Here is a 20,222-nt window from a genome sequence, read left to right as displayed (position 1 = left end):
CGAGTAATTCGATACAGAATCGAGTATCGTTTCATATATATATTTTTTTTTCTTTCTTTCAGTAAAGAGTTCTCTTTTAAATTACTTTTACTTCTTAAATTCTTTATTATAATTTTTTTTAAATTGAAATTAATCGGGGAAAGGTCCTGGTGAATAGGTAAGTAAATAGCCCGCCTTTACACCAACAGACCTGCTGCAAAAAGCCATACGATACTGAAGTGCAGTTTCACATTTGATTTTTAACGTTTGCATGCTGCCTTTCCTCTCAATGCACTATCTCTAGCCACCTGACTTCGAGAATCTGAGAGCGCTGCGGATGGTGGCCCCCTCACATATTGGCAGAACCAAATCTGATAAGGTTGGTGACGGCCTCTCGAGTAGCAACAATATAATCTAACGGCTGTTAATTATATATAGCGGCCGAGTAATTAAGCTTCGATATCTTTGTGCATTGTAACGTAATCGCATATCGGCAATTTTTCGCAGTAGTAGAGTAGAGCTGTGTTGTTAATACAATATTTTAACTAATCGTTGCCACTTGTCTCGGCCGACTGGCCTTTACATAGGAATCTAATGTGATTGTGATGTCACAGGTCTTCTGTTAAGCGTAAATTAAAGTGCACAGTCCGTCAATAAGTCTGTCTGTCTGTCTGTCTGTCTGTCCGCTTTCCAGTTCCAAGTATGTTATCCATGTATCCACGTGAAATACGTAGAAGCGCACGATAAAGGCGCTCGCTACGAACTTTCATCTATTATACTTGTACATAAAGCAAACGTTTTCTCTTTCGTTACAGTCGACGCCCGTCGGATCCCTTCAAACTGGCCAGGAGATCGTCGTATCACCGAATCGCGATCGGCATCCCGCCGCTTACAAGGTATTCCTTGTTTTCCTGTACTGTCTCTATTTCTTTTTCTCTTCTTTTCTTTTTCTTTTCTCTAAGCCAAAAGCATGGACGTGTGTAGCCCATTTGTTATTCGAGTTAACCGCATGGATACACGCCTCAGTAGCGAAAGAACCGAAAACAGAGTTTTAACCACGACCTTGATTCAGAAACTCTTGTTTATCGCGGGGTAGAGATACGGAATCGGGTGAACAAATCTTGCGGGAACGAACAAATCAGCCAGAGCGCGCGGTATTAAAACGCGGCGAGAAAAATGATAGGCGCGATCTGCCAATTTTTCTCACGTTGATCCAACGCGAATATGATTGGCGTCAATTTGTAGGAGTACGATGATTTTGAGGAGGATGTGATCCTCATGATGGATGAGGTTCGCTTCGAGTTGCAAGGCCGATATGTAAGCCATCCTTACGTACGATGAATTGACTTCTTCGTGCATACTTTATCTTATCAGCGGAGAGAGAGACGACTGTATAATCGGAAAGATACCCGCGGTCGCATTTTATAACGCGTGTTATTAACATTTTTTTCCTAACGTGTAAAATGTAACGCGAAACAAGGCCGCGCGCGAGGCTTAACGATCGCGGAGCGTGAACTCTGCGAACTCGCCTTTTTTAAATCAATAGTCGATTAACAGACTGATAGCACCAATAAATTTTCCTTCGCGCAACGTTATTAGTCTAAATATAGACGATGGACCGTGACGAAGTCGCCGTGAGCGAGTACGTTCAATTCGAAACCTGCGATAGCGATAAACTGGTGCACGAAGAAGTAATGTTTTGCCATGGTTGCTTGAGTAGTTCTCAGCGGCTTTGTAATAAGCTAGACCTAGGAAGTACGTTGTGTCTTTCCTCGTAGCTCGTCCGAGATGCGTACTAAAAAAACTTTTACGCGTAGGTAATTTACATACATTTAGAGCGAACCACATTTTCATCGCTTTCCTGGTATAAAGATTGATATCGGATTAGATCAATCTTATTTAATGCCTCGGGCCTCGCGTTTTATCATCACGGATCGCCATGCTGTAACGCTCCAAAAAGATCTCTCCTCGACATCTTTTTTTTTTCTCTACTGTCCTTCGCGTTTACTCGCGGAGTTGTTTAACGCGACACAACTGCGAAATTGTCATGCTTGTTCCTTCAGGATGTGGCAGGTGGAGGGGTGGGAGGTGGGGGCGGTAAGGGGGTGGGAGCCACGTGGCCAGATACTGTGAAGCAATCAGGAGCCGGTGGTACATTGACACCTGCTGACAGGCACGGTTCTGTACAGGTGAGTTTACCTGCGCATCTCTTCCGTCCTTCCTCTCTCGTGCCATTCTCTCGCCACTTTTCAGAAGCTTCTCCCTTTTTTTCGACTTTTTTTGCATCTTCTCGCCTCTTATTTACAGCCGATTCGCTTACAGTCGCGAGGGAAACGCGATTATTCAGTCGCTACATTGAAACTCACGCATTAAATCCACATTGAATACTTAATCTCATCTCGTACACCTCTTTTTCCTTGTGAACCGTAAAAGTCTTATAGACCATAAAAATTCTCAAGATGCGGAAAGATTAAGGGCGAAATTGTTCATTGTTCTTCCCTAACTATCATCTTCTTTGTCTCACACTCATAATGTCAACGTATACGGGATGCCTCAGTTTATTAGGAATAAACTGTTCGCTCTATTTCTAGACAAGGCACCACTGGATTATGGTCAGTTAGAAGTCTGTGCAATTTGACTTGTTGCGGCATGTTGTCTTTGTGTCGATTGTGATCAAGACTTTACCTTCTATCTTTGATTGGATATGAGATACTAATTCGGTATTAGTACAGATCACTTGTCTTCCCATGCACTTGCAATAACAAAAGTATCATTCATCACGTACGAACCGTATGAAGTTTGAGGAACATCAAAGTTTATTACTTACGCTTCTTTCTTACTCTTATTTGATATGTTGCTTTGTTGAGTCTATTCTGTGTATCTACAGTAGTCTTGTCTTATGTTAAATTTATTTCTACTCCTCCCCTTTGATACGTAAAGTTTCACTTTTTTTGTATATATAACTTACAAATAGATTTTTTGAACTTAAATTAACGTATGTATCACTTTATCGTCAAACTTAAGTAGAACGTAAAGACTTTTTCTCGATTTGTATATCCAGTATAGTATTTATAATTATAAAATTTGTATAGTTGAAGTCCCTCAATGTAATACCCCTATATCTTTGTTATCGTTTTATTTTTTTTAATTAATTTATTAATTTTTTTTTTATAATAACGTTGTACGATGTGAACAGGTGGTGTCATCAACTAATGGAGAACTGGCTAACGACGACCCGACTGCTGGTCATTCTAACACACCAATTACAGCACCTCAAGAAGTGGACATGATCGACGAAACCAAGTTAGTAGCAGCTTGTTTTATTACATTTTGTCTTTCTTAATCTGTCCCTTCTAAATACGGATAAAGTTGTAAAATGAATAAAAGTATAACTGTCGTCTGTCGCATTCTATTATTACATTTATATGTGTAATTTTAGAATGCTATTAATAGTTCTAATTAATTTGAGAGAAAGTTTCAGTCGACCGTTAAAGTCCAAATAAAAAAAATAATAGTAATTTATATCTTTAATACGGTTTAATATAAAAAATATTAAAGATATAAAATATTTAATTGAATATTAAGACATTTAATCTAAATTATGCATGTATGTGTGTGTGTGTTATTTTCAGAAAAATAATCAGACTAAAACGGAAAACTTGTCCTCGGTGTGGAAAATTATTATACCGTTCTTTACGGAAATATATATCCAGAACCTGTCCTAGTCTCATTCCCGAATTAGGTTCGTTATCACATATGAAATGGCCAGTTCAAGATTTTTTTTTTCGCAATATAAGAAGAAAATATAATATTCGTTAAATATTGCCATTGAATAAGTTTCTAAAAAATCTGTAATTTGTATCAGATTGAGATCGATGAGAAAATCAGTAAGCAACAAAGTATATATTATAAAATTGTGATAAGATAAATATATATATTTTTTGTAGTATGATTTTTACTTTTACCTTAAAAATTTTTTTTATATTAGAGCTACAGTGTTGAAGTTTCGCTATTCTTGCAATGTAAATTATTTTACCTATTTATGTAAGATATAAAGAAAAGATTTGATTCGATAATACGGAGATAATTATTTTTCATTATTGCAAAGCGAAATAAATCTTTCTTTTGTTATATTATCTAGTGCAAATAATTAACAGTTACATTATTAATGTATAATATCAGATTTAAATATATTATTAGAGATAAAGGATTTTATTAATTTTTTTCTTTATTCCGTAATTTCTATTTCTTTCCTGAACGTTGCCACTCCCCATCGTTCCTCTTTACTTTTTAATGAAATCAAATTAACAACTGCATGTTTAATTAACGTAATAAATAACTGGATACGTTTGCACGCGATCAGATAAGATATCTTGTTGAGAGATCGATAAAATTTCTCTTTCTTTCGCATTGTGCGACCGTATGCCGAATGCAACTATTGTCCCATCTCTGCTGCATGCTCGATGTGTTGATTGACGAAATACGCTGCCAAGGAGACGACTCTAAGTCCTATTAGTGTTTGCTTCATTTCCAGATGCTGTTGCTTCTTCAAGCGCAAGAAGAAGAAAAGTGGAAGGCAGAAATGACTGTCCGTTACCGTTGGTCTCGGGGGGGCGGTGCAGTGCGCGGGTAATAGTGCCGACGAGACCGTGGAAGCCGTCGCCACAACGTCAAGGACTGGCAAGCGCGGCGCGGGAGCGGGAACACGCGCGGTCACAGGTACAGCAGGTGGTATTGCAGCCGGCGCCGACCCTGAGAGAGAAGCAGTCACCCTATTGCGCGTCGGCAGCCGATCCGCGTCACGAGACTCGGTATTACACACCACTGTCACGATGACGCCGACGCCGACACCGCCGCCGCTATCGAACTGAATCATCTTCATCATCACCACCTCCACCACCAGCATTACCATCGTCACCACCATCACACAACTATTCTACTACCGTCGCTGCTATTATCATTAATTGGACGGTTGCGCGACTGAGTCGAGATCGAGAGAATGAAGCTGCTTTTCCTCTGGCCAATCGAGCTGATCTCTTCGATAAATAGGCGGATCGCTGACAACGATACAGGCACTTGTTCCTCGGTGGTAGTGAAATTCTATAGCAATCTCAGTATCATTGCGATTAGTATTGTCTTGACTACGTGTTACGATGAAAGAACGGCCAATTATCGACTTTACTTAAAACTCTGTATTCAGAGAACTTGATACATTGACGCCAGACTTTCGTTGAGTTTTATCAGGAGCTGCCAGGTCAACTCGCTTCTTGTAGTAGAGTATATTCAGACTGATGGAAAATGGCGAATAAACGATATATCCTGCGACTAACACAAAGTCTCTCGATAAAAGTTTAATTGTTCTCTAGTCAAGATTTCTCGTCTTCGACAAATTCAATGACGATTAAATTCTCACGTAAACTTTTACTAAGGTCAGTCGATACAGCTGTAGCCATTGGTATCCATCTTTTTAGATGCGCCTCATATGCATCTCGCAGTTTCATTTAATTTACACCCTAGCCTCATTCTCACGAACAAGCTGATGAATATTCCTTGTGGCCTTGAGCTACTGATAAGTCAAGACGTTAGCGAATCCACTTACCTACTTACTGAATAAATCCTCTCGTTTAGCCAAGAAAAGTGACCTCGTGCTATTAGATTATTGCTACTATTGTCATGATTACATTTCATCTTGTTGCTCTACCCATTACTATTACTATTTACTACTGCTACCATTACTACTACTAGGTACTACGATTATAATTATTATTGTAATGATTATTCTTCATTATTTTATTTTATTTCATTATTATAATTGATATTATTATTATGTTGATCATCTTTGTCGTCATTATCATCGTCGTTGAACACGATTGTCATTGTTTCCATTGTCATTACATCGTCATCATCATTACCATTGCCCACACCCGCGTGTATCATTTACGTTGTTATCGATGTCATCAATATATTGACACGTCGCTGTTGACTGAGAACGGTCCGTCGGCCGTGTGGCGGCCAAGACGTTTCAGTATCGGGACACCAGTCGGATTCTGCACATCCGCATTATATAGGGATAAGAAGGAATTGACGTACCGATGTTGAGAGTACTTGTTTGTGCCTACGACTCTCTTCTTGTAACACGGGGACGCTTTTTAATACATCGCCGTGTCGTGCGATGAAGACATGTCGGCGACTCGTCGTGTGCATCGCATATACAACTGTGAATTATAACGAATTGAAGCTACCGCAGAGATCTCATTGTATTCACAGCCCTGCAGGATAAGCGAGCGTAGCGTGTTCCCAAATTTCTTGTAATCGAGATTTCGATTGTCGCGAAGTCTAATTATAATCCTCTTGAAAGGCATGAAACTGAAAAGAACGGTATAAACAAGAATCGTGGGTGCCAACGGCCCTTTAAGCGACGGGATTAAGACGTCGGACATATGTGAATAATGTGCTCTTGCTTTGTCCCCGTCGTGTCCATAGATTCTAAATCATACGCGTCACGAATCGCGAGAACATATAGTGCTATGGATAAAATGAAAGTTTTGCGCTTTCCTGATTTTATTAGAATTTTTATTTTGATTTTTGTTTTAATCCACCGTCCAAGTGATATAGAATGATTCTAATGCATTGGAATATTTACATTAGGGTATTTGTAGGATATATGAGCCTTCCGTATAGTATATGACTTTTATATAACTATAATTTTTGAGTTATATATTATATAGGGATATGAAAGAGCAGCGTTAGAGCATTAACGTGAATAAACGCTCTCGAGATAATATGAATCGTATCCGTACTAAAAGTCTTTACTAAAATCTAAACTATCCCAGTGTGTTAATTGTCGAGATGATTTCTTTTATATGTATACACTGCCTATTTTTTCTACACAGGGATCATGAATGCACGTTCTATCATTATGTACGGATAGCAGTCCAATATACATTAAGGAATGTTTTGCCGGGCGTTTCACGAACAAAACGCGAAATGTCTCTTCAATGAATATTATAATCATAATTTTTTGCTCGCGTATTGTCTATGAATAATTTCCCATTTGCCTGCGTATTCGTACTTTTTAAACGTAAATCGCGCAGAGAAAATTCGCGCACATTTTCCACGCTGCATTTTCCAAAGCAATATCATAAGTTTCGGTTTCGTGCCTTCCAAAGCGAAATTATCACATGAGAAAGTGATCTATTACGATCAAACAGTTGAAACAATTACATTTTACATAACATATCGATGAAGTAAAGTTTTTTCTGTCTGTAGACTCTATAGCGTATATAATGAAAATTTAGTAAAGCGTAAATGCGAAAAAATCATGTGACATAGCCGAAATTATGAGACATTGCAGTCGAACTCATGTTCCACCATCAGTGTGTATCGATTTAAAAAAAAAAGACAAAAAAAAAACAAAAAAAAAAGGGAAAAGAAAAAAAAACGATAAAAAAGAACAGAAAAAGAATTTCTTTCGATATGAATCATCCTCTACGAAGAGAATGCGACGTTCGCGGATAGCTCTTGTTTCTTAATTCATGCGGGTTTTCGATTATTAAATAAAGACATTAACAAAGAAATCAGAGAGAGAGGAGAGAATTGACGATGCGTCCGTATCTGATTATGTTTTAATGTTCTTGATATGAAAACCTACGCCATTGGAATGAATAATAAAAGCTAGAATCGAATGTGCGTGATCTTCATCGTGTCAGATCGATCTAAATGCGAAATGGAAAAGATGAATCGTCAAGTAACGGTGCACACGCAATAAAAAATTCACTGTAACGAACTCTCTCTGCTGCGAACACATTTAATCTACTATTTTTCATGATGCAATGAGGAGAGCCTTACGTCGCGAGGCGTTTCTAGGGATTTACACAAAGTGACACGTGCGATTTACCGCTAATGGTCCGTGACGACATTTAAGCGACTAAAAGACAAACGAGATGAAAGTACGTACGAAAACCCGGAGGACATGAAAGAAAGGATCATCAGTCGCATTGATTAGACAAGTAGGTAAGAATATTTAATTACAATTGCTTTACTCGTTATTTATTCTATTAATTATGTATTTAAATTCGCTTTTAAACAAAACTCTTAAGTTCATCTAAAAATAATTTCAGAAAAGGTTCGCAAACGACTTACTACTCCAATATTAAAAGTTCATTTTTTTTATGTCTTCTAGAATACACTTTCTTGTTAGTCTCGTTATTTGTTTGTTAATCTAAATTCTATGTTCTTTTTGCAGGAAAATGGTAAAGGGCAAATCGAGCGAGGAGTAGGAGTGCGGAGGTGGCGAATGCAATGGAACTTGTGTTAACGTCCAAAGATCCACCACCTACATGCCAGTCTTGGCCGATAACTTCGTCACCATTCCCAAGATGTATATACGCATACGTACTATGTAATACGCCCGTACACCACGTTGTATCCATGTTGACTACCTTAAATACCCAGCAAGCGCGTCCGACAACAGGAAATGTACTTACGGAGCTGTCGCGTACTCGAACCGTAGTCTATATTCGACTGTACGTGCTCTCGCGTGATAAAAAGCGAACGAGAGACAGAAGAGAGGGAGAGAACCACTCCGTCTTTTGAAAAGTGATACGCTTAAAAAATCATAGAGCTTATAATTCACTCTATGAATTTCATCTTTCTCTCTCCCTCTCTTCTTCTCTCTCTTTCTCTCTCTCTCATTATCTGTATCTTCCCACTGTTAATCGAGCATCGTTCCTTTCTTTTGTAAGTTTGCCGCGTCGTGTTGGCGAGCGACCGCTGAAACAATCAGTCGTTCTACGTTTATATCTAGCGGACGCAGAAGAGAGTGAATGACGAATGCATGACACTGGATGATACCCGCGTTCTTAGTAAGAGAATGAACAAGTTACTTCGAAACGTTTTCCTCCTGGCGAGGCTGATCTGTAGCTTCGCGCAAATCGTACTCGCCGTACTTGTACATAAAGACGCTAAAAACCGTGATCGCCGCGTACGCAAGTTGTTCTTGTGATTAGAATTTGTTTGCGCGATAAATCCAGTAGTGAGAGCGGCGCATATAATTGTAATTGCGTGCGTGCGTGCGCGAGAGGTTCACGTAGGCGCGATGACAGAGAGATAGAGAAAGAGAGAGAGAGAGAAAATCTCCGATATTTATATCACTGTCCTGCCACCGGGACAACCGTGGTGGCATAATTATAATAAATCCCGCTGCGCAACCACGTGGCGTAAGAACGTGTAGCCCGTAGTTTTCTAGATGATTTTTCAAAGCGCGCGCGCGCAAAGTCACGATTTTTAATATAACACGACTGACTGCTGGTTAAGTATGGTTGTGAGCAAAAGTCCTGGTCTCCTCGGACATTGTCGACATACACGTACATATAACACACTTACACATATACATAATACACATACATCTTTCCTTAGATACGTACCTTGCACAGAGAGAAGAGCGATTGTTGCATACATGTTTAAAATGGGAATTAAGGCTTGTAATCCAAAAGCGATCATCTCATTCGCTCGAGAGACATTTCCTTTACTTTCTTTTTTTTTCTTTCTTTTTTTTTTCTTTTTGTACATTTGTAAATTAGTAGAGAAATCGGGCCAGAACCGATATATCCTCGGTGTCTTTCATTCCATGGCTCGTCTGTCGAAGAGCGGTGTATACAGCGATAAATGTGGTCGTGCGTATCTGTGAAAACAAAAAAAAATAAAAAAAATTAAGGCTGCGTAATTAATTATCTCGTTGCGTAAAGTGTAACTTCGAAAGAGAGCAAGAGAGAAAGAGAGATTGGATGATCGCGCGTTTTCCCTCGTGTGTTGTGATCATTTAGCTGCATTGATACATCGATTTGACGATGTTTGAAGAGATCGGAGTCGATAAGAGACTCTTGAGATTAAGTTAATTAGCACTATAGTTTCTCGCGTAGTGAGGCTTATGTGTATACATTTTTTAACTTACTATATGTTCGTACTGTTTTAATGGACGAATTGTTGAACAATAAAATCGCTGATTGCTATGATAATAACATTGCCGTTTTTAAAGAATTGGCAGCTCGCGTGCGTAGATATACGCATTCGATATTTTATTAAAGCACCAAATTGACAATACGATTAAGAAGAATAGAGAAACGTTCGTATAATTTTGTGTCGTAAACTGTTTATTGCAGACACACGAGGAGAAAAAAAAATTAAGTAAGGAGAAGAAGATAGAAGATTTTTTTTTTAACATACATGCAAGGGTTTCGCTACTTTGGTCTATATTAGTCGTATCGTAAAATTTAAATTTTATTACAATATTATTATTCGAGATTGGTATCTTTATCGTCCTAATTTTTATTTTGTTAATACATGTCACGGAAAACAGACGTGTGTTTTAAAAAGAAAATAGAATAATGAACTTGTATTAAAGGTGCGAATTTGTTAAAGTATTACGTTCTACGAAGTTTTGCATTATTTTTCGCGATTTTTTATTGAACAACGTAAAGTTGATCTGTATCCTGATCAACATTACGTTCGTTTTAACAAGATTTAACATGCACTTTCTTTAAGTAAATTCGTTTTCTGTCCGCTCGTCTTCTGAACTAATTTGAAACCGAACGAACTTATGTATATATAGTAATCAAATTGTTTTAGCACTATCATAGTGAGAATTGTTTGTACACGCTCATATATATGTATATGGGTGCCTGATTGTGGAAGTATCAGCTGAGGAGAGTGGTCTACATAAAAAAGAAAACGGACATTATATATATTATATATAACGAGACTGAATGATATATATACCGGACCATGAAAAAAGCGACCGATTATCCTTATATTTGCATTTATTGTCACGCAATGATCATTATTATATGACACAAATTACAATTATACGCGAAAAAACGAGTCTCCCAACTGTAACAAGCAGATATGTACATCTCTCTCCCCTTATAGCGAAGATTTTACTACATATATGTAAGCTGTGATTACTATCATAATTTTTAACTTATATTATAATACCGATTATGCTTTGTTTAATGATTAACTTGTACGAGACCGTCTGGCAAGGCGCTTTAATAGGAGAACTTAAAAAAAAAAAAAAAAAAAAAAAAGAACGAGGAAAAGGAAATAAGAAAGACATGAGACTTGCGTGGAAGCTTATTCTTGTAAATATGTGTTGTGTCTATTACGCTTAGCAAGTAAGAAGAGAAAAAAAGTTCTTAATGAAAGTTCCTGCATACTTCCTCTGAGATTTCTTTTATTCTTTGTCTTACTCTCTCTCTTCGTTAATGTGTGATAATTTCATTATTGTTTCGACGCTTATTAATTCTCGATGTTTCTCCAATGACTGTAAAAGTATTGGTTCGTCTTCTATCATATTACTGGACGTCGCTACGAAGTTTCTAATGAGTTTCTTCATTATATTTATCTTTCGTATCATTATTTCCACTTTATCTTTATTTCTGGGGAAAAAAAAGCAACAGATTAAAGTATAGAAATACCTTATAAAATACAAATACCGACATTGTCCACTCACTTTGCAATTTCGGGATATGTTTTCTGCATCTTTTCACTTTGTAATTGTTCCTGCTCCTTGAGAAAATTTTTGTAGTCAAATAAGGCCTTTTGACAATCGAAACTCAGGTTTAACTGTACTTGGGATTCCTCCTCAATGGTTTTTTGAATGGCTATAACATTATCATTGAGAAGAAACAGTTTCTTCATATAAGTATAAAGTTTCCTAGAAGTAACAAGAAATTTATTTGTCAGCAGCTGAGCAGTTTACAAACTCTAAGTGTTCTCTTAATTTGGCATCCAACATGTTAGTCACATTCATACAAGTTTATTTCTTACTTTTGATCCTCTTCATCACCCTCCTTATCATTGAGAATAGAGAGGATGGTGGTACTGTGAAGGCACAACTTGATAGCCTTAGTATTTATGAGTGTGTTGCTGATGACACTCTGCATATCTTCTTCAGCTTCATCATCGTTCGCTCTGTGGCTCTGTCCGGCGTCGATGTACTCTGTAATTAAACGAGACGTTAGAGAAGAAATGACAGGGCCTCGGTAACATCAAACATACGTTTATGCTTCGCTTTGAGTATTAACCACCTAGCGTTCAAGCGCATCAATGACTTCTTGGCTTCCTGGATCTTCTCTTCGATCGGCTGAGAATCGTCCAGCGAGATCGCGCCGATTGGGAACTGATCCAGCACCCTGTTCAGGCGCCTCACGGAATGCTTCAGCTGGTCCATTTTTCAACTCGTTCGCAGATTCTCTTGCGAGACGGTGATACCATTCAAACACATGACACCTGGATTCCGCCGCGATCGTATGCTGGCAATATTACGCGATAAACTCGATCCATCGTGCACAAAAAAGCTGAAAATTATACGACGAGCGATGACGTTATTGAACCACAAGATGCAAACATTTGTTAACTTATCCGTATATCGCGCTTTGAAAGTCTAACGACGTGTCACTTCAGAAAATAAATTACATTCAGTGGAGAAAACTAAGCAGTAAGTAACTGATGAATATTTCATTTTATTGTATAATATTTTGTTTGTAAAATAGGCTACAGATATAACCTACTCCAAAATAGTATTAGCTCGATTTGTTGCCGGTGACGATGACGGTGGCGGCTCGTAGCGGAACTAAAAAAAATGGTCTTTCAGCCAATAACTAGCGGACGCCGTTCCCGCCAATTTCATAGCAGCCATTTTAAATAGAGGCGTGGCTGCAGAATTGGCGGGAAGCAGAGGTTCCAGTTTCCCGAGAAAACCCGCTATGAGCCGTCAGCGTCGCCGACAGAAAGTAATACAACTATAAGACATAACTAAACGATAAATCAGACATTTTAGGATAAAATTAAATAAAGCAAAATAAAGCGAAATGAGTCAAAATACGGTAAAAAAAAAAAAATAAAATAAAATAAAGTAAAATACGGCAACATAAAAATAAATTAAAGAAATGCAATAGATAATTGCAGCGAATCGATTCAAACAGGCCGAGAAGATTGTAAAAAAAAAAAAAATGAAAAAAGGATAAATCGCAGAAAGATTACTTTCAGAATATTTTCTCACCGTGAACTTTATCCGCGAAAGTATCTTCCGGTATTGAGCAGGCAAGGCAAGAGGTAAGCGATCTAGCTTTATCTGCGCGATGGGCGATCGTGACCCTTTGGTTTCCTTCGGCTATGCGAACGAAGATGAAGAGGCTCGGCAGACTGGAAGAGCGGGTTTAAATAAAAACGAAAAGTCTCCGAATATAACAAAGTCGACTGAATTACGTTCTACAATTGAAAAAAGATTAGCCGGCAAATTGGATTATTCTGCGAGCCAAAGATCCCCTCGACACAGTTACGAAAGTCGAGATCGGGTACAAAAGCTCAATGCCGGGCTCTTCAAGATATTGCAGCACGTAATGCCGGCCTTCGTGTCGTCGAAGATAATCTCGATTTGGACGCGCAGAAGAAAGAGCGCGGAGAGCGAGGTAATCAAAGAAGGAACTTAACTCTTTTCAAAATACGTCGGGTGAAAGATGACGCGATCTATAAATTCGACGAGGATATTTCTTTGCGGGATCGCGAGGTCGTGTCGGTATCGCTCGGCGTCTCGGATGCGGAAAAAAAATTTCATCGTCACGGACGGACATTTCCGGATCAGCGCGCGAAAGATTGGAGGTACATTGGAGACCGGGAAGGACAGGCGATCGGCGAGCGAATAATAGCCGAGACCGGCGGAACCGCGGTGGTGCGAAAAATCGCGGCGAACGTGTCGGGGGAACGCAAGAACCGCGGGCGCGAACGATTTGTCAGATCGTAACGCGGAATCGTCCGCGGGCGAGATATTACCCCGCTCGCGAAAGAAGTCACGGGGATCGGGATAAGAGTCGCGAAGCGGATACTGTCATTCGCGGCGCGAAATTGATGATGCCGGACGATAAGGATGAACGCGGCTTCGCGGCTAAAAGTGCCGATAAAAAGATCCTGTTGTTTCTTGCCGCGCGACAGCGGGGACGCGAGAACGCGAGGACGCGAGAGAGATTAATGAAAACCCCGCGAATTGTCGCGTTTTCGTCGAAGAGCAATACCGGGGACGTCCTCGAGGCAAGGTGTACGACACCGTCGAAATAATCAATAAAATCAAGACTCTATCGTTGGACAAGACGGGTACGAAGAAGAAAAACGGGAAACGCGCAGATCGATTGTCGCCGGATCAAATTCTATCTAGCGCCGAAAGAATATCGAACAATTTATCACGAGCCTCGACAACATGGAAAAATAGAGATCATAAAAATTTCGCTAATTGGACGGATTCAAGTGCATGGTTTCAATTAGTTAGTATTAAATAGTTCTTGATATTATTCCCGACGAGTATTTAACAACAGTCTTCGATTTCCACAGGATTGGCGAACACTATTAAGACGATTGAAACTACCCCCATTAACTTTGCACTAAATGACTCAAACTCGATTTTGCGTTTGATCTTCCGTTCATAAAGGAACGTGCAAATAATAGAGCGAGTGATTCACTAAACGATATATCGGATCACAGTTGGGAAGCCGAAAAGCAAACGCGAAGGAAAAAGGTAAGAACGAAGTCTCGCGAGAAGTTGCTAACACGAAGAAACGCAGAAGAATAGAAAATGGTGAAAAAAAAATTAAAAAAGAAGAAATTTCTCTTGAATTGAGAAGCGATTGGACAAATATAACGCAAACTCGTAATCGGACAAGCAGGTTTTTCTAACGAGCTACTCGATCGGGACGAATGTTGAAGGGATGATTTCCGAGCGTGCCGGTAGAACAATTGGCAAACAACTGGACTCTCCCGTTTACCCGCGAATGCGGTGTATTTTCCAGATAGGAAAACAGGTCAACAACGATAGTCTACAAGATGACGTGATCAAAGGAGCCCCGACGTTCAAATCAATGTTCCTGTGATTGAAACGAATCGGTCTAATTTAATCGAGATTGAACCGCCGCCTATTTATGCTGTACCGTTGATCCGCGTCAGTATCGAGAAAACCGAGCGATGGGAGAACCAGGACGCCGTATTGCCTCGGCGAGGACCCGCGGAATGCTACTTTCGAATGCTACAGAACGCCCGCGACCGTTCGGAAACTCGAAATTACAGAGACGACCTCGCGCGAGTTGGAAACTTCGAGCAATTATCGGAATGGCGATCCTGCGAAAACTTTTCCGTCTGAATTCAACGAAACGACTGTAAACGACCGGAGTGCGGTAGCCACGAGACTCTCGACGTCAACGCGATTGCAGGGCGGCGTTTTCGGAACCGCAACTAAATGCGAAGTAAACGAGACGCAGTCCACCGCGACACGAGCTAGTAAATGTGGCGATACGTCGAATGCGACTCGCGCGAGAAATATGACGGCCATCCCGGAGAATCGTGAAGGAGCTATTGAGAATCATCGCGGAAGACGGAAGAGCCTTTCTATCCTAAAGCGCACATCGGCGAGGCGACGATTCACGTTGAACGGTGGAAAGATATTGTCGATGGGACGATAATAAAATCGAGGAAGATGAGGCAGGGATCTTATGACCGCTGAGTGGCGATCGGCAATCACGGAAAGAACGCGCGAGGAATCGTCGCCTTTGGGCGGCGGCACTTTTGAGCCCTTTACCGAAGTACCGTCTCATCCAGCAGCGTCCACCGTGCCAACCTCTTCCGATCAAGTGTCCGAGGCCGAAGGGCTATCCACCCTCTCTGCGACATCCACGGGAAAGGAAGTGCACGCCTCCACTTTATCGAGCACGACTTCTTTTCGCGACGCCCAAGTCCTTTCTATTTTACGAGCCCGCACGAAAGTCGCTTCGCAAAGACGCCGTTCGGAAGAATACCACGTCCTACCTAACGGGTGTAAAACAAAATTCGAGCGTTTCTTCGGAAGGTTCAAAGGACGAGTCGGGCGGAAAGAAATCTCGATTGGACGCCGGCCAAACGAATCGTTCGCCTTCGTGGTCGAGGGACAAAGATCCAAGTTACGTCGATCGACTTCACCTCGGTAAACAAGGAATTGCTCCTACGACAAATTTCGAAGATAATACCGTATCCTTCGAGGAGAAATATTTGACGTGGAGTAAAAACGTCGGGTCTAAGCGGTAGAAATCGACGGGCGTTGCTTAAAAAAAAAAAAAAAAACACTTAAACCGATATCTACGTCTCGCGTGATGCTTTATTAAAAAGAACCGGCGAGAGAATAGGCCTGGATTGACCGAAGAAGGCCGGGAAGGCAAAGGTATCAGATCGGCGTGCCGAAACGAAAACGAAATTGCTTAACCGGTCCACGAAAGGTGATCCTCCGGGAGATTGGATCGGGGAACGTAGGACACAATCGTGCGGAGGCTTCCCGATCGATAAGAAACTGCGGAAATCGTGCGAAGTACCGGGCGGAACTGCAACGCCGGGAAAAGTCGTATTTCGGCGCGTCCGCGGCAAGATTAACCGCCCTCCTGACCCAAATCTCGTTAGCGGTGGAAGTGATACGTTTAAGATCGAAGGGAACGTCGTTGGGAATGGTCCTTTGGCAAAACTTTCGACCGATGACGCTTTATTCACCGTCGACGGAAGATTGAGCTCATTAGAATGAGAGAGACACATCGGGAAACGTAATTCGATATTCAGCTTCTTCATTAATGAACGATAACGTTGGCTCTTTAAGACTCGGCAGAAGAAATGTGAATTAAAATATAAGGTCACAAAAAAAAAATTTTTTTTTTTTTAATTAATATAAGATATTTAATTTAATATTAATTTGTGCCTATAATATTTTTTACGCTTTCTTGAGAAGTCTTAAAAAATTATTTTGAAACATACGTTCAATTATAAAGAAACATTTCTAGCCAAAAATGCTATATATATAATTAGTTTTATTATCTCTACGTGACAGATCCCATAATCTCGCGCTGTCTCACAGCGTTTCATATAAGAAACGAGATGTCAGCGGGCATTCGCGATTTCCGGAAAGGTAATCGTATACTGAGAAAGCGGTGGAAAGCTGCGACGAGGAGGAAGACAAAGCAGTGGAGGAAAAAGAAGAGGAAAAAGATTAGTCGGCGGACGAGAGACATTTCGGAGACGGAAAACCAGCTGCGTTTTAAAAGACACTTATTAATGACGTCTCTCGAGTTAGAGTATGACGCTGATGACGCTGCAGCGAGATTTTCGAGACGCCGCGTCGCCGCAGGGGGAAGAAACGCTGAGAAATTTCGGAAGTCCGGTTAACGGGAGATCGGGGGCGCAAACACGACGGAAGTCACGGTCGATGGATTGGAAAGTGATCCCGGCACGGCGCAAATCCACGGTGGTCAAGACTACACGGCGAATCGCCGACACCCGCAGAATATCGATACAGCCAAATATCTCGAGTCCGCACATTGTTTGCGCTTTAGTGATTTATGGTAGGTCGCCCGAGGGGGATTTGAGGGGATCACGAATCAAACCGTGATTCATGTGGAAGTATAACGTTTGCTTCATTGAGACAAGAGATGGTCAAATGCCAATTTTGTTTTTTTTTTCTCTCGACATTTATTCTAAATACGATTAAACTCGCGATTAGAAAAAAAAAGAATTTTTTTATACTATATAGTAAAATTAAAAAATGTGCGGAAAAGCAAACATGAATTGTAACAGTACATTGATGTAAAAAAAAAAAGAAAAAAAGAAAAAAAAAATAGAAAAAAGACAAAATTTTTTTATGCATAAACCGTGAATATGAAAGGTATAAAATGCATGCATCACGGTTTCATTTTTAATAAATACGCTAAAAGAAAATAATGCCATTATTTAACAAATAACAAAACTTTTGCCTCATTTGTTTACGGGGAATATATATGTTGTTTCACCTGTCAATAAAGTTTTATTAAAAATATCGCGAAGCGATCGTGCATATAATAGCTACGTGGGCCAGTGGTTCATTAAAACGTTAAAATGACGGCCAATGGTCCTCCATCACTTATTTTCAGTTTTACGCACAATACTATACGCGGCAACAATTGCAGACTGTAGAAGCAATAAAAGCAAAGACGAGTGCTTTGTTTCGCGCTTCTGATGGCTTCTGCAGTTGACGTGCCGCAAATTAATTAACAGATAATCGATATAAGGGTATTTCATAATGGTCGCTATATTTCAAAAGTTCCGCGCGCACGTACTAAGTCGGCTTTCGTAATTTTCTATTTATCGCACGCCGATTTATCGTTACCGCCGACCTGAAAGTGCGATCGAACCTCAGTGGAAATAAGCGCCGGAAAATATCTGCAGGTACTACGTGTATCCAGCTGAAGGGATATCGTTGAGGACGTGGTGTATCTTCGGGTTTACGAAAAACGCGCTTTAGTAAACGGATCGACTTACCGGGAGGATCCCGCCAGAGATTTCGTAGTCGGGTAAAGAAAAGAGACAGAGTTCAAATGCGCACTCGAGTATGTTCGAAGCTGCCCGATAAACTTGACGCTAGGACAGGTCGTTTATGCCATCAGATTGGGCACGTTCAACAGGCACCATGGAGGCAGTCGAGATACGATCGCTTTCGCCTACAAGGAAGTGAAAATGTCGGGGTGGCAAGAGGGAGAGAATTCCTAATTTGGATGTCGTTCGTGATCGTCTTTTGGTACCATCGTCGGTGACATCAAAAGACTCGGAATATTCTGGCAAAGGTATATCGAAACCCGGAAAACGCTTCGTCGCTACCCTTTCAAAATTTCGCACGCAAAGTTATATTTCCTACGTAAAAAGAAAAATAAAATGTGTAACAATATTTTAACCGAGTTTCACTCTCTTCTTATCAAAAATTTTATCGACGTTTTTTTTAATAATGAAGCATCGAATATTAAAATCGATTAAATGTGTTCGGCAATATTTTATCGAAGTTTTAATTTATAAGTATTACGCTACTTAATAAAATTTGTTAAAATAATACGCATCGTTGTGTGTAATAAAATTCGATCGATGTACGAGCTTTGAAAGCCAAGGTACGCGAGAAAACGACACTCAGCTGCTCGTCAATTTTAAAGCCACCGAAGATGACTTTAAGTAATTATATAAAATATTTGATTAAGCGATATCATTTTAGTGTTTAATTTAGATAAATCGAGTATCTCGTCGTTGCCGAGCAGCGAGAGTGGGAACAGAGTGCGACAAAGCGGCCGTGGAATTAGCGGCGTTTGCGAGGCAGCCCGACCGGTGCGGACATGCTTGGAGAACCTGTTTGAAAAATCAGCCCCTGGCCTACCGTAGGCGCGACGTGGTACATACGGCAGGTGCAATAAATGAAACAACGCTGGAAACGGCCTGTCCTCGAGCTATCCACGGACGTCGCGTTAAGCTTCTCTCGCGGCGAGATGCTTCAAGAGCGCTCGCTCGCCGCGTAACATGATTTATCGCGCACGAATTTAATGCTTATATCCGTATAAAACGTCGCGCGAGAGAGATTTGTCCTGGCAATGGGAACGGACAGCCGCATACAAATCGGTCGTTGGAACAACGTCGGGATTTTTGTACGCTGGCCCCTGGACGAGACGAGGAATTCGAGCCGTCTCGCTTCGCGCGGAACGCTCGAATCTGTCTCGCGTGCATAAATGTCCACCGCGACCGTCGCGTCGTCCGTTATATCTCGAATCATTGCATTCGCGTTTTTCTCTCATATTCTATTATTGTGGAACGGCGTATTGTATGACGAACACATTTGAAACGTGCAAACTCGGGATTCGTGCGGCATTTTCTTTTTTTTTTTTTTTTTATTGCAGCTGTACGATTTGATAAGACTCGGAACAGTTTTTACTTACAAGAGATTGCGAATCTGAGAATGCACCGCGCGTTAAATTTTCAAGAAAATTAAGATTTGTGAACGAAATTTAGATGTAGAAATGTTTTGATTGAGAAAGGGCAAGGTGCATCGATTGAGTTTCACTCGTCGGACTCGGAAACCGCGTGAATCACTACGATATGTCATCGCGAGGCTTATCGGCGCGAGCAGACGGCGGTCGCGCGTCACGAACATGTGCCGGAAACCACCTCGCATACTCGCGAACATTTCCGCTGGCTGGGTTGTCGAAGGTCGGGCCACTGTTCGATCTAGTGTCACATGTCGGCGGGAAGCTCGCGCGCGGCCGGGCGACCTGGTTGCTACTTCTTGAGCAATTTCGCATCCGCGCCGGGCGAGCCCATCAAGTGCAGCGCGAACGGAAGCGGAAGTCACGAGTTGCTCGCTCTGGAGTACCATTCGGCGCACGTGTCTGCGATCGACATCG

The 20,222-nt window shown here is 40.8% G+C and overlaps 2 protein-coding genes and 2 pseudogenes across 10 annotated transcripts in view; 3 read left to right on the top strand and 1 right to left on the bottom strand.

The window, feature by feature from the left end:
* Positions 1 to 9,998, top strand: part of Gish (casein kinase I gish) — a 32,636-nt gene extending 22,638 nt beyond the window's left edge. For 2 of the 9 annotated variants that reach the window (XM_070673335.1, XM_070673337.1), the window contains exons 7-11: positions 795 to 875; positions 1,225 to 1,296; positions 3,176 to 3,282; positions 4,496 to 7,992; positions 8,225 to 9,998. In XM_070673335.1, the coding sequence (XP_070529436.1) occupies positions 795 to 875; positions 1,225 to 1,296; positions 3,176 to 3,282; positions 4,496 to 4,565 (330 nt within the window). In that variant the 3' untranslated portion in view covers positions 4,566 to 7,992; positions 8,225 to 9,998. Of the gene's footprint in view, positions 1 to 283; positions 359 to 794; positions 876 to 1,224; positions 1,297 to 2,042; positions 2,169 to 3,175; positions 3,283 to 3,611; positions 4,190 to 4,495; positions 7,993 to 8,224 lie in introns of those variants that run through there. The other 7 variants (XM_070673341.1, XM_070673342.1, XM_070673343.1 and 4 more) reach the window with 6 other exon arrangements.
* Positions 9,999 to 11,192: 1,194 nt separating this feature from the next.
* On the bottom strand, positions 11,193 to 12,605 carry LOC139112372 (uncharacterized). The gene is made up of 5 exons (XM_070673354.1): positions 12,549 to 12,605; positions 12,037 to 12,335; positions 11,806 to 11,977; positions 11,489 to 11,692; positions 11,193 to 11,414 (listed from the first exon to the last, which is right to left on the bottom strand). Exons 2-5 carry the CDS (start codon positions 12,206 to 12,208, stop codon positions 11,222 to 11,224), a joined length of 741 nt encoding a protein of 246 aa, XP_070529455.1. The 5' UTR covers positions 12,209 to 12,335; positions 12,549 to 12,605; the 3' UTR covers positions 11,193 to 11,221.
* A 513-nt stretch (positions 12,606 to 13,118) lies between these two features.
* LOC139112359 (uncharacterized) lies at positions 13,119 to 16,949 on the top strand (annotated as a pseudogene).
* Positions 16,899 to 19,384, top strand: LOC139112358 (uncharacterized; annotated as a pseudogene).
* Positions 19,385 to 20,222: the final 838 nt, after the last annotated feature.

The sequence above is a fragment of the Cardiocondyla obscurior genome, linkage group LG28 (assembly GCF_019399895.1).
Source record: "Cardiocondyla obscurior isolate alpha-2009 linkage group LG28, Cobs3.1, whole genome shotgun sequence".
NCBI lineage: Eukaryota > Metazoa > Arthropoda > Insecta > Hymenoptera > Formicidae > Cardiocondyla > Cardiocondyla obscurior.
Note: the sequence above shows the minus strand (reverse complement) of the source record. Positions and strands in the feature narration are given on the sequence as shown.